General features: G+C 42.6%; 1 protein-coding gene across 1 annotated transcript in view; it reads left to right on the top strand.

The window, feature by feature from the left end:
• Positions 1-14,564, top strand: part of LOC110957034 (versican core protein-like) — a 44,289-nt gene that overhangs the window by 14,077 nt on the left and 15,648 nt on the right. The window contains exons 7-11 of the mRNA XM_051938753.1: positions 4,221-4,973; positions 11,050-11,225; positions 11,843-13,130; positions 13,917-14,030; positions 14,112-14,225. Coding sequence (XP_051794713.1) covers positions 4,221-4,973; positions 11,050-11,225; positions 11,843-13,130; positions 13,917-14,030; positions 14,112-14,225 — 2,445 coding nt within the window. The remainder of the gene's footprint in view (positions 1-4,220; positions 4,974-11,049; positions 11,226-11,842; positions 13,131-13,916; positions 14,031-14,111; positions 14,226-14,564) is intronic.

Here is a 14,564-nt window from a genome sequence, read left to right as displayed (position 1 = left end):
CAGAGACGAAGCAGAAAGAACCAACCCAAACAGGAGAAGAATAAACTCCCACTGCCCCATTTATGGTGGGGCACGCTTTTTACAAGGGGAAAACCCAACATATGCACTCTAACACAGATAGAGCAGAAACAGGACAGGTCCCTAATGCTTCACAGCTGGAGCTGCCAAACTCACCCCGACAGACAGACAGACAGACTGAGGGAGTAGGAGGTGGAAAAGAAGGGGAGCTCTCTCTTCAGTAACATCATCATTTAAAAACGGAGAGGTCAGCTGGGCCTGTGCAGCAGCAGCAGCATCACCCTGATTTACACTGATATAGCTGTGATCGCTCACATGTCTGGCAGCGCAGCGGGACTTTCTGCTGGGTGTCCTGCCAAGCCTTCAGAGAGGTGGCAGAACTGCAGGAGAGTTAACATGCAGTAAAGTGACAGCATGAGGACGGGCCCCGGCTCCTGGCCCCCGGCCCCGCCAGACAGCTGCAACTCGCCAAACATATGACATCATATCTGGGCGGGGCCGAACACACAGTCAGGGTCTCCTTCATGGCGCGAAGCACCAGAGCTGACCGCAGCGTAAAGCCTCCAGTCTGCAGGCAGTAAACACCTTCAGCTGGAGTATCAATAAAACCGTCTGAAATGCTGTAGTCCTCATTTAAAAGGGAAGTTTAAGCAGAAAAATGTATTTAAACATGTGCAAGCTGGGGCTGCACAGTGGGTTGGTGGTTAGCATGTCCACCTTGCTGCTAGAAAATCCCCGGTTCACATCCCGGCCTGGGCCTGGGATCTTTCTGCATGGAGTTTGCATGTTCTCCTTGTGTATGTGTGGGTTTTCTCTGGGTACTCTGGCTTCCTCCCACAGTCCAAAAACATGCTGAGGTTAGCTGGTGATTCTCTTTCTGATTGTTTGATCAGAGACATTCACACCAGTGGTCTGCTGGAGGTCATTTTGTAGAGCTATTGCAATGCTCATCCTGTTCCTCCTTGAACAAAGGAGCAGATAGCTGTCCTGCTGATGGGTTGAGGACCTTCGACAGCCCTGTCAAGCTCTCCCAGACTAACTGCCTGTCTCCTGGAATCTCCTCCATGCGCTTGAGCATGTGCTGGGAGACACAGCAAACCTTCTGGCAATGGCACGCATTGATGTGCCATCCTGGAGGAGTTGGACTGTCTGTGGAACCTCTGTAGGGTCCAGGTATCGCCAAAAAAATGGTCCAATGTCGCCTCATGCTACCAGAAGTGACACTTACCCTAGCCAAATGCAAAACTAGTGAAAAACAATCAGACAATATTAGGAAGGAAATAAATGTCAGTGGCGTTCACCTGTAAACTCATTCTTGTTTTGGGGGTTGTCTCATTGTTACCCCTCTAGTGCATCTGTTGTTAATTTCATGAACACCAAAGCAGCTGAAACTGACTAAAAAGCCCCTCAGTTACTTACTTGACCAGATCAGTATCCCACACGTTTCACTAATTTGATGCAATACTTGGATTAAAAAGTGTTCCCTTAATTTTTTTGAGCAGTGTACTTCTAGTTAGCACTGAGTATGAGCTTGAGGGGAGTGTGAAGAGGAGGGTCTGGGAGGAAGAGTGGAAAAGTAAACGGGAGAAACAGCCACCCCTCCCATCCATCCATACGTTACCCTGACAGCCAGCAGGGAGGGATGGAGGAGAGTCAATTACATCCCGTTTATTAAAGCATTATGTCAGTGACGTTCAAAGCTTGCAGCGTACTCCCAGGACACTAACTATATGAACTCAGCAATAGGCCGTACACAAAGGAGAGCATTGTATGCATGTTTAGGAGTCATATTTCCCCTCTTTTCTCATATGGTATGTGTTCCATCATAATGAGATATAAATCTTAGCAAGCATCACAGCCTGTTTTGAAGAGGTCTTTACAACAAAAGCCTCATGGTGTTTTCAGAGTTGTACACAGTGTGCTTAGAGGAAAAAAGAGAAACCAGTTCACTGCAAAGGCAACTCAAATAAAAGAACAGAGTTAGCTCACAGAAACCGCTATGCTCAGATTTGCAATAATTTCCCAAAACGATGAGGTAATGCATCCCAAAAACACCTCAAGTTCTCTTCTTAAGTTTTTGACACTTTAGACACTTTAGGGACTGACCTAAAGGTGCTGCACATAAACCCTTAAGGGTCAACATTGGGGCAAAAGTCAGCATTAAATAGTGTCCCCCTTTTCAGCCGGGTCATTCCGTATAATCAGCCACATCTGGAAAAGTTCCCACCTGACTGCTTCAGAATCAGCTGATTTTTTTTATGCACAGTAACTTCAGTATATTTAATGAAGCCATACATATTCTTACCTTTACACTAGGAAAATATTCAGAGTTACAGGCCCTTGAGGTACATAGAGGTGGGTTGAAATTTCACACTTTTTAATTTGCATCGCTCTTTTCAGGATTTCTTTGCCTCACAACTTCATAAGTACAGGAGATAGATACATTTTTATTGTTGAAAAAACAAATTCTTTTTACATCCACTCCAGATTTCACAATATAAAAGGCAAATCCATTTTGGTTATATTGCAAATTTATGTGTGTATTGTTTTGGCACAGAAGGAATCATGGCTAGAAGATGAACCTGGTATTAAAATGTAGGTACAAATGAGCCCTTTCATCTGCTAGAGCTTGTTTTGACCAACCATCTACCATACATGGTGATATGAGCTTAAAGAGTTTAGCCAAAATGCTCTTTTCAGAGTTTTCTTTCTGTTTCTGTTTTGATCTGAGAAGCTGCTGTTCTTTTGATATCGAGTAGTGCTGAGCTTTGCACATTGAACTTTTCAGTAAAAGACTTGAGGGTGTTTTGTGCAACTAATTTTATTTTTAAAAAGTCTTAAGATTCTGAATGTGTTTTGTGGCACCAGTGAGGCCTTCAGTAGTGACTGTTGTTCTCTGACAGCAGTCTCCAGGCTGTCAGGCTCATTCCTGACAGGTGACTTTATGTTTTAAAAGTAAAAGCTGCTACATTTCCTTTTATAGCCTTCTTCAGGCTAACAGCAGCATGGCGGTTGCATGATTAGCATTTTCCAGATAGCAACGTTTTCTTTTTAATGACTCATGGCAGCACTGATTTCATTCTGTAAACTGTTTTTCTTGGATGTAACTGTCATTCTCTTGACCACTGGATGACCAGCCTCATCGTTCTGCACGTTTTCGCCCGCTGATGACAAATTTTGCTGAATTTATAAGGCTGCGGAACATTTTTTCAAAGCTGACCAGTCTTCTCAACCTGTGAGGAAAGATGCGACAAACACTGTCCCTGTTTCTTAATGAGAGCTGCTGATTGAATGATACTTTAAGCCAGAGGTGTCACACTCATTTTAGTTCAGGGGCCAAATTCAGCCCAATTTCATCCCACTGCATAAAAACACAAATAACCACAACTTCAAATGTTTCCTTTGTTTTAGGGAAAAAAACTACAGTCTGAAAATGTTTACATTTAAGTAATTATCTTTTTACTAAACATCATGAACAACCCGAAATTTCTTAAGAAAAATAAATTCACTTTCAACAATATTATGCCTGAGTTTATCATTTGCATGTTACAACTTACAGATCACAATGTATCTACAAAGGCACAAAACAGTACTGAACAATATAGAATTTTACTTTATGACCAAAATGACAAAAATCTGACAAAAAAATAACAAAAACAAGACAAAAGATTACAAAAATGAGACACAAAATGACAAAAAATTAGATAAATGACACGAAATATAACAAAAAAGAAACGAAAAATTAGACAAAAAAGTTATAATGCAACAAAAAAATGGACAAATGACAAAAACAAGACAAAAAAATTTCACAAATGACACAGACGAGACAAAAAAATGACAAAAGTGAGAAACAAAACAGCAAAGAAATAGACAAACAATGAATAAGGCAAAACAAACAATGACAAAAATAAGACAAAAAATACAAGCGAGACAAAATGGAAACACAAAACAACAGAAACAAGAAAAAAGACAAAAAACAGTTTTAAATTTATAGTTTTACAAATTAAAAATTTGCAATTAAATGTGTTCTCTGTAATTTTTGCACTTTACAAAATCGTCCCACGGGCCAGATTGGACCCAGTTTTGAGCCGTGGGCCACGTGTTTGACACCCCTGCTATAAGCATATGGTATGGTCATCAGTGTTAGTAGTTCCATTGTTGTCTGTTTTCTAAATCTTCTCTCCTCTTCCCCTCTCTCACAGCTAAGCTACCAGAACCGACCACTGCGAGTTCCCAGGCGAGTACAGCTGCGTCCAACCCCACAGCTGCTCCTCACACTCCAGCACCCTCACACCCTGAAAAAGCTGAAATCCAAACAGCAGGACCGGAGCCTGTCGCATATTCACCAACAGAGAGCCCGCTGGCAGACATCACCTCCCCACACACCTCAACCTCAGCGATCCCCTCTACCACCTTCAATGACTTTGACGTTCAAGATTTCAGTAACTTACACAAGGTAGAGTCGGTCCCCATCAGAGGAGACACTTTGATCCCCATGCAGCTCCCTCCATTACCCACCTCCCGCTCGCAGCCCGAACACCTCGACATCTCCCACATGGGGCAGGAGGGAGGCCAGGCAGGATCAGGCCAGGGTGAGAGCAGTGGCAGTGGGGAGGGAGGCAGCAGCGATGACAGCTCGGGAGCAGTGACCCCAGGACCCACGTTGAGACCAAGCTGGCTTCCAGAGGTCACCGCAGGCCTGGAAACCTCATCACTGGAAGTCACCCTAAGCCCTACGGAGATCACTGCAGTTATTCCACTGACTGTCACACCAGAGCCAGCTGGGGCCACAGAGGATGGGCAACAACCTGCCGTGGTTTTCAAAGAGGACGTCACCCCCGGGGCTCCACCAGCGTTTGACCTTGAGTCTCTGGGCATGTCTTCAGGTGGAGAGTCATCAGGCAAATCTCCGTTCCACGTCATCCTCGTCAACGTGCACAGCCAAAATCAGTCAGGTGAGTTGAAGCTGGAGCAGAGTTGATGTTGACTAGGTTTGTCCTAATCAAGTTTATTTGTCCCCATCTGATCATAGTCATTTATCATTTAGAATTTTACTGCTAGAGTGTTATACGCCATTTAAAAGACGCCACACTGTTAACCCTTTGATGCGCAGTGTGGGTCAGGAGATACCCATTTTCCGCAAAATTTGGATCACCTTTGACCCAGGTTGTGCATCAAATTAATTATGATTAACGGTATTATGTTTCATGATATTTTTTAATCAATTTGTGTTTTCCTTGACACACATTATGACATTTCAACCATATACTGATGCAGAAAAGGAACAAACTAGTGCATAAAATTCACCAGAATACATTAAATTAAGTGAAATTTCCAGGAGGACACTCAGACTCCTCCTTACTCTGCCCCACCTTCCTGATTTTATGACTGATAAAAACACACAATTAGGGATATCTCAATCAAGTCTATTTTTCCCCTTGATCCCATCTGAGTCATTTATTGTTTAGTATCTGCTCGTGCTGAGTCCTAATTTAACATCTAGATAATGCACACTTGAAGTCAACTGAAATTAATTTAGAGAAACATCTGAACTTCTGCATCCAAAGTATTCTTTTATGGTATGGATGAGGTAACAAACCTTGTTGTAAAGCTCTGGTAGGGCCTTGTCTGAAATGTAGTGTTAGAGAGTACGGTGTACCTTTGCTCCACCAGCTCCAAAATACGGTGAAAACTTGTACTCTCTATATGCATGTCAGAAAATGCATTTTAGATCAGCTGCTGTACCTGGTTGTGGTGGAGCCTCCTATTGTTTTCTGCTATAGCCACCCAAGGAGGCAGTCACTTGGAATAAGGGCAGATCATGTTGGCAAACTATATAGCAATGGACACCATGATGCAATGCATTAATGAATGCATGGTCCTGACATTGAAACACAGGGTGGAAATGTGATGATATGGAGCTAAATGAGTTCATAAGGTGTTTGGGGGATAACATTTATCAATGAGTTCCTGTGGATATCCCAATACACTTGCAGACAAGATGACTCCCTGTCTGTAGAAACTTGGCACAAGAGAAATCTTCCAGCGTGATAGCGATTTAATCAGCAAAATTACACAAGGGTTTTGAAGAGCAAAGTGAAAACTATGACCTGGACAAGTGTGTTGCTTCAATTGACTCCAGAAATTTGGTTTCCTCCATGCTGAGGAGAATTGAGTCTGTGATCAAAAATAAAAGCGGACAAATGAGGTATTAAAATAAAATAGATGTGGATTTCAGTAATGTATGACTTTTCTTGCATGGAGTTCCTACTTTGGAGCCTCTAGTTTAGCATAGTGAATCAAACCGTTAGATCATCAGAGAAGATTCTTAGAAGTAATGCAGTGTGATGTGATACTGTTTTGAATCATTGGACATTTAACTGATATTACACAGGAATGTACTCCCTTGTCCTGTATACTGTAAGTTGTAACTCCCCCTGCGTCTTTTGCAAGCTTTTAGTATTTTGGGACACAAAGTTTAGGTCTTTCAGTGAGAACATTTATGTTCCAGAGTGACCTCGTGTGTGTTGCGGTATACTGTCAGGGACTGTACAATAATCTGTTGCAGGTGATTTACTATTGTTTGTTGTCTCAGTGGGAAACGGCTATTGGTTTGTTACCTTTGTGTTGTATGCTGACAGATTCTCACACACAAACACACTCAGTATTTACAGAGCCAGATGTGGAAATGATGAAGTCAGTGATCTCTGTGCGTCCAGTTTTGCAGCTAAACATACCGTAAACACATCACAGCGTCTCGTTTGGGAAAACAGCAGAGCCTCATGAATAGTCCTTTCCTTTGCCTTTCTTTCTGTTTCTCACACACAAACACACAGTGGTGGTCTGAACGACTGATTAGTCTCTGTTGTCTTCAGCAGGCATGTCTACAGACGTCTGAATATCTGTCGAAAGAGTCGGCAACAAACCACAAATAGCTGACCTTAATTAACTTTTCTCCAGGGAGCAGCCTGAAACTAACAACTTCTCAGTGTCTTTACTTACATTCATCTGTGGTGGTTGTGTTACCAAGGATGGATTACACTGAACAGACTTACTAAGAACAGGCCCAGGGGCCCGAGTGCTCAGAGGGCCCCCAGCCAGAGCCTCTGGTTTGTTACTAACATTTCTTGGAAAAGTCCAAATACTTGCTCAGAAGTGGAGATGTCATGATTTTTTTTCTTTCAGTTATTCTCTATCTTCTGATTAATGTTTGATTATGAGACAATGAGGAGACCTGTTAAAGGTCCTACACCTCTTCCAAGGAGCCACAGATCTGCTAAATAACTTTGCTCATTTTGCATGTCTTCATATTTGTTTTGCATCCCTTTCAAGCTGTTTTCTATTTCTTTGCAGTTGTTTTGCATCTTCTTGGGATCATTTTCTGTCTCTTTACAGACATTTGTTATCTTGTGTCTCTTTGTAGTTCTGTATCTGCCATAGTTTTGCATTGCTTTACAGCCATGATTCTTTCACGTGTGTTTGTAATCACTTCCTGTCCAGCTGCTGACTCATCAAAAAGACAAAGAGCTGGACAGAGAAGGACAGAAAATGTTTTAATAACAGATAACATCTCAGTCCTGTTACAACATAATACAATAATGGAAGTAATTATAATTCAAAGAACAAAACCAGGAATACAGATATGCGGTCTCAGTACAAGCTATCCTGACAGGTACTGCACCAAGTCCTTAGAATGAAGCAAGTAAGTCCACAGCTTCTTACATGATAGATTGTTTCCAGAGACTTGCAGTTTTTTCAGTGTTTGTCATGAAGGAGCATAAATCTTACATGTGGAAAGGGTTAATAGTAATCTGCAAAAGATAAAGGGTCCATTTCTGGATTTGCCTGTGGCCCCTGAATCACACACACACCTCTGCACACTCACCCAAATTACAGAGTTTGTTCCTCTCAGCAGAGTGGTGCCATCTTCCAGGAGTGTGTTTATTATGGAAACATTATGTCCTGTTGGATCTGTAATATATCATCACAGAAAGCAGCTGCTGGTTTGCACGAGTGGCACCGACTCACTGTTTCCACTGAAATCAGGAAAATTGAAGCATCAAGTGTCACGATGAAAGGTTTTCCTGAGTCACACAGAGGCTTTTTTAGACGTTGACAGAGTTGGATTAGCCAAGCCGTGATGTGTTTCTTTGTTCATCCTCACATAAATTTACCAAACTTAGCTTTTTGTTGTAATTTCACTCCCACGATGCAGCTTCCATGTGCACCATAAAGTCCTAATGAAGTCACACAAGCGTGCATCGTTTGAGAGCAGCCGCTGGCACCAACTGACCTTAATCATAAGCAACACAGACCCCCGACTGTTACCCATCCAGATAGGCTGTTTGGCTCATTTTAATCAATATCAGAAATGAGCTGCTGTAAGATCTCCAACCATTAGTCTGATCCTTTACTGAAGCAGCAACTGAAGAAGTACTATGTTAACACTAAAGACCTGCAGAGAATGTAGAGCAATGTTATCGGTTAACTCTCTCATGATCCTGTGACAATTTTTTCTCCCACTGTGGGCTCATTTTTCACTGCAGTATAAAGTCCTGCACTTCTATAGAAACACCACAACCATAGTTAAAAGTGGAGACTTGAAACGTCTATAAAATCAATAGGAAATTGTTCTAAATTACCAAAAACTTGTCCAAAATGGCTCAACAATTGCTCAAAATGACTCAAAATGGTCAAATGCCAGTAAATGTATCAAAGTCAAGGCTCTGAGTGAGGATTGACAGGTTCATCATCCTCGAGGAGCCTATGAAGGACAATCTAGACCAGATTGGACTAGACTGGACTAACCCTAACTCTATCTCTCTATCTCAAATGCATAAAGAGTTTGCCTAAAATGGTCAAAATGGTTTTACGTCATGAAAACATGGAACAAATTTGGGAATTAGTTGCTCAGCACTGGAAGTTAAGTTTATTTTAAGTGCTGAACTGGAAGCTAACCAGCGTAGTAGAGCTCCAACATGGTGACGTTATGAACTATTTATGAAGTCAGTCTAACATTTTATCATGTGCTCAGTTAGAGTTGTCTGATGTGTATAAACTTATCACCATAAGATTAGCAGCAACATAACCGTAGAAACGAGTCACAGTGCATAAAAGAAGTGCTCTGGTACAAGTAGCATTAGACTCCTGGCTATAGAGACAAGACATGTTTCTATCCCAGACTGTAAACATGTTTATTTCTGCTGTAAATTTGGAACTTCTAACATGATGATTCATGCTCTTTGGGAGCCTCAAGTGGACATACAATGGACTGCAATTTTTTGGAAAAATAAAATTTCCCGCCCCGGAGGTTGCAGCTGAGATGATTAAAGGTTCTGATTCACAAATCTGGATTAGTTTTCCTTGGATTTTTCTTCCTTTTTGGGTTTTGCACAGTACTTTAAATGAAACCATGTGAGGAGTTTAGAGGCGAAATGTCTGTTTGGTACAACTGCAAACAACTTATAGGCTTTCTTTTACAAGTCAGATAAGTTGAAGACCACTGCTTTAAACTTTTAAAACAAGCTCATTACATTTTTCAATGTAAACTGTGAAGAAATTACAGTTGCTACATAATTTCAGCACAGTAAGAAATACCTTACCTCCTCTAAAATGAAAAAATAAAAACAATACATTTGCATGGAACCCAATTGTAGTCTGTACACAAAACAGAAAGAGCCTGACTGACACTTTTTGGGGCTGATACCGATTTTAAGTGAGTAAAAGAGGGAGTTTGGATAATTTGCTTATTGAAGGTAGCCTAGCCGCGCTAGACCCAGGTCTGAAGACACAAGGGTCTAGGAACTCTCGACAGGGAGGGAGGCGGGCTAAAAGGTTGTCTTTCAAATCACTCTGCAGCAATTGGATAGGTATACAACCAATCAGTACAACAAATAGGCTGACGTAGTTCCTAGAGCGCCGGAAATCAGAGGATGCGGTAGTTCGGTGAAGCCTTATTTATACAGTCAATGGGTGAAGCTCAAGTATATTAAAGACATTTTAACAGAAAGATTATTCAGAGTCTGTGCTAATGGAGCTCAACGACTGTTGTCGTTTTTGTTGTCGACCCTGGCAGAGAATTAAATTTGTTGCCGTGGGTTGTCTAGCGCAGCTAGGCTAGTTGTTTCCGGTTGTTTCTGTCAGAATCGCCACGCCTCTGTCGTCACTTAGTTACGCCCGCCTTCTGACTCTACACTTCATGGTGATTCGTTGGCCAGTTTTAGGAGCATCCAACCTCGAGGCTTACCGAGGGTAACTAGACCCACCCTGGCAGAGAATTAAATTCATTGCCGTGGGTTGTCTAGCGCGGCTAGGCTATATTGATAGCGGACTGAAAGAGGACTTCAATATTTTTTTGTGGTTTTCCTGGTTGTGGCAGGATGCTAGGGATGCAAATACTGATTAATTATCTAAATCAATAATTAATGACTTCAGGAATCAATAAGGTATTAATTAACAACATAATTTAAGTGCAGTGGACATTTGTTCTGCGCTTATACTGTTGTTTAGTCAATGGGCACATAATATATGCTGAGATACAGGAATTCTGACCTAATGGAGGTCAGCTTGTCTCAAACACGTGCACTCTTAGAGCCTTACAACATGGTTCCTGACCACCAACGAAATATTAAGGAACAGCTTGGGTGCAGAACATGAACATAGGTGGGTCTGGGTGTCAAACCCATAAATTCCAGCATTTTATGCAGCAATTTTTGTGATTTATGGTGGAAGCATTATTTATGTGAAGGAAAACCAGGTGTAATGCAGTAAGACTCTGAGACATTGTGTATTTCACTCAAATATTTCCTTTCCTCGAGATTTCTGATTTAATATTATTCACCAACCGCTTTTGTGTCTTCTGTTTGTGGCAGTAAACTCTTTAAATTAGCATGTGGTGTCTTTCCATAGCACATATCTGTTTTAACATTTTAACAATTTCATATTTGAAAACATTAAATTCAGGCACTGTTGCTTTGCTGTCTCTTTTTTTCTCACCTGATTTGTGAACGTGGTTTTCTCATGTGTCTACAGTTGACCGCGTCCTGGACATCCTAAACCAGCCTGGGAAGGCCTCCATTTTCCCCCAGATCACCGACCTCACTCAGCTGACCAGTCAAGCCATCCAAGGCAGTGGGGACGCCGACTCCCTTGATCCATCTCCCATCAACCTACCGCCAATGGTCAGCTTTGTCAACGGAAAACATGAGGTACCATCTATTCACTGGAGTGTTTAACTGACAGATGATTTCCAGCACGAGTTAGATTTTTGTAGTTTTGGCTCAGATTTCTACTGTTAAGCCTCTAAACCCCAAAACTCAACAGCAGCTTTGAAAGCCATGTGCTGTTTTTAAACAACAGCCAAAAAGACATGCTTCATCAACAAGAAACTGTAAAAACATAAAGAATCTTCAGATTTTTAACACAAATGAGATTCTGTCAGTAAAAGTGACCAAATCTGTGCTTAGAATTATGACATCGCATTAAAATCACTCCTCTGTACCTGAAGGTCCTGTAACTCATAGTATGAAGGTGAAATCTTGCATGGCATCATTAAATATACTTAAGTTATTGTAGATAAAAAAAATCAGCTGATGCTGAGGAGGTGAGGTGGAAACGTTTTCTATATTTGGTTGGAATGACTCAAATGCAAAATTTCGTTTTAATCTCCAAGCTGCTAAAACCCTTCTTTTGTTGCTAATGAAATTAACGCTGAAAGGTAAGATGGCCAAACCCACCAAAGCAGAGACCCAAGTTAGAATTAAATGACAACATGATGCTTTACAAACCTTTGTTTTTAATTTATGCGCTGTCCTGATGCATCCAGGTGACGCTGGCACCAGAACAGCCAGAGGAAGCCCGAGGTGATCAGTTTGAGACGGCCACCCCTATTCGTGTGGAGGAGGTGGAGGTGGAGGAGAGGGAGGAGGACTCCAGAGTGACTCCCTTCGACTATGGTGTCATAGAAATACACACCGAGGAGACACCTACTGAGGAAAGCAGTGACCAGGTCTCTCATCCTACAGATGCATACCTAGATGGAGGTTCAGTCTCTAGTGTGGAAGCTGACACATTTCCTGATGTGTTCACCAACTTTGGACTCAGAACTCAAAATAAAACAGCGACGACCACCATATTTACTCCACCTGTTTCACTACCGATGTCCACCACACCATCAGGCTCAGGAGTCTCCACCTATGATGACATGGAAGGCTCTGCAAGCCACCCCACCGATGATGTACCTGGCGCTACACTTCAGAGTTCCGGTGCTTCGACCACGCCGGCTGCAGGCGGCCAGCCGGGTGTGATGACAGACGAGACAGAAATTGGAGGGACAGAGTCTCCAACTTTTATGCCCGACACAAAGTCAGAGGAAACCACCACACCAGTGCAGACAGAGGACTTAGAGGGCTCTGCCTCAGGAGAAGACGAGGCCTCAGGGCAGGACATTTACCCACCAGAAACACCCACAGTCACCAGCACACTGCCACCGATTCACTCCGCCCTCCACACCACGCAGCTCCCACCTGCAGCTGACAGTGAAATCACAGAAGATGCTCTAACAGAAACTGGCTCAGGTGTGGATCAGCTGTCTGGGGATGGGGAGATGTCAGAGGAGGTCACGGTTTCACCAACAGTGGCAGCTGTGACTTCGGGAGACCAAACCACAGACGTAAAGCACACAACTGTAGAAAGTACCACACTAGCACCCTCCACACGTCCCTCCCTTGCTGCTACAGATGCTAAGAAACATCCAGCAGTCACCACAGAGCCTCCAAACACAACGTCAGATGACCGCACTGTACTTTACAGGGAACACACCGATCCGTCCACTACAACCTCCACACAGGACGTCAGGCCGACCACGCTCTCCACTACATCTCCCCTGTATACCTTTGACCAAATCACCCGCTCAGTTCCTGACTGGGCTCTGATCCCCGACCCGGACGCCACCGCTCTGCCAGATGAGGAGTTTGTGGACTACGACAAAGAGATCGCCCCTGGCCAGGTGGAGGCCCTCCCACAGAGACCTGAGGAGACCGAGGCAACAGAGGAACCAGAGACCGGCACCGACTTGGCTTATTCTGTGGAGGCCAGCACTGTAAACGTCAGAGGTACATTTTTATTTTATTTCTTTATTCGATAGGGGCGGTGCACATTATTGAACATCCATATAGACAGCAATGGACATAAATGTGCTGAAATTGCCAAAATTTCCACATTAAAACAAAAAGAATCTTCAGACTTCAGCTTTTCGATAGCCTCAAGTTACTCATCTGTGACATGCAGTTCCATTGTGGAAAAATCACTAATAAATCTGAGCTTAAAATTGTGATATTTCATGAAAATCCCTTTATCCTACACACCTATTTAAAAATTGGCCAAAATTCTAAGACAAAATATTCTGAGCTTCTCAGAGCAATTGACTCAGTGGTCTAAGAGATGGTATGTCACTCCTGGTTCAGTGAGATATATCGCTAAAACATCTGGAAGCAAAGTGAGATAAAATCAAACCTCTGAACCCAATACCATCCAGCAGATTTCAAAGCATAAAGACACCTATATTCTACCATTAACTGTCAGAAATGTCAGATTTCTTCTGTCAGGGAAAGAAAACACATCTAATTTTAATATCATGACTTTTGTGTAGATTTTTAGTCATTCAGGTTTTGGTAATCCTCAGAACTTTAGCAATAAGCAACTGAAATTGTCTTTTAGGTTACTAAAACAGAGGGCATTTTATGTGAAACAAGTGACCACAAACCAACACGAAATGACCGCAAAGCTGCAAAATGCCAACAAAGAATCACAAATTCAGAGCAGAGGCACAGATTGATCACATGAGACAATGCTGCTCTTGATGCGGATGTCGTTTTAACAGTGTTGTATTCACTGTGCAGATCTCCTGCCATGTTCCACCAGTGTGTGTCTGAATGGAGGCTCCTGCTACAAAAGAGGAGTCCAGAACATCTGCGTCTGTGCACCTGGATACATTGGGCAGCGGTGTGAAACAGGTACAGCAGCACACACAGCCGACCACGCTGACCCCGCACTGACAGACCGAGGACGTGGAATAATGATGGCTTGTGTTGCAGATGTCGATGAGTGCCAGTCCAACCCGTGTCTGAATGGAGCCACCTGTCTGGATGGGGTCAACTCCTACACCTGCCTCTGCCTGCCCAGCTACGCCGGAGAGCTCTGTGAACAAGGTTAGAATCAGTGATTACAGCCTTTATCTAGACATGAAACAAATGAATTAGGTCTGCAATCTGTGGTGAATATCAGTAACTTCACTGCACCTCATCTTTATGTTTGATTGACTTGCAATGATAAAGAAATCTTTAACAAATCCACATATCCAGACAATAAGATGCATCACTGCCAAAATCTTATCACTTGGTCTTTGTGTCATTGCTGACGTTCCCTGAAAATTTCATCCAAATCCGTTATTCCATTTTTAAGTGATGTTGCTAACAGACAAACAGACGGACAAACATATGTGTCACATTGCTTCACCACGTTCCTTTGCAGTGTAATAATCAACCAAA

The sequence above is a fragment of the Acanthochromis polyacanthus genome, chromosome 18 (genome assembly GCF_021347895.1).
Source record: "Acanthochromis polyacanthus isolate Apoly-LR-REF ecotype Palm Island chromosome 18, KAUST_Apoly_ChrSc, whole genome shotgun sequence".
Lineage (NCBI taxonomy): Eukaryota > Metazoa > Chordata > Actinopteri > Pomacentridae > Acanthochromis > Acanthochromis polyacanthus.
Note: the sequence above shows the minus strand (reverse complement) of the source record. Positions and strands in the feature narration are given on the sequence as shown.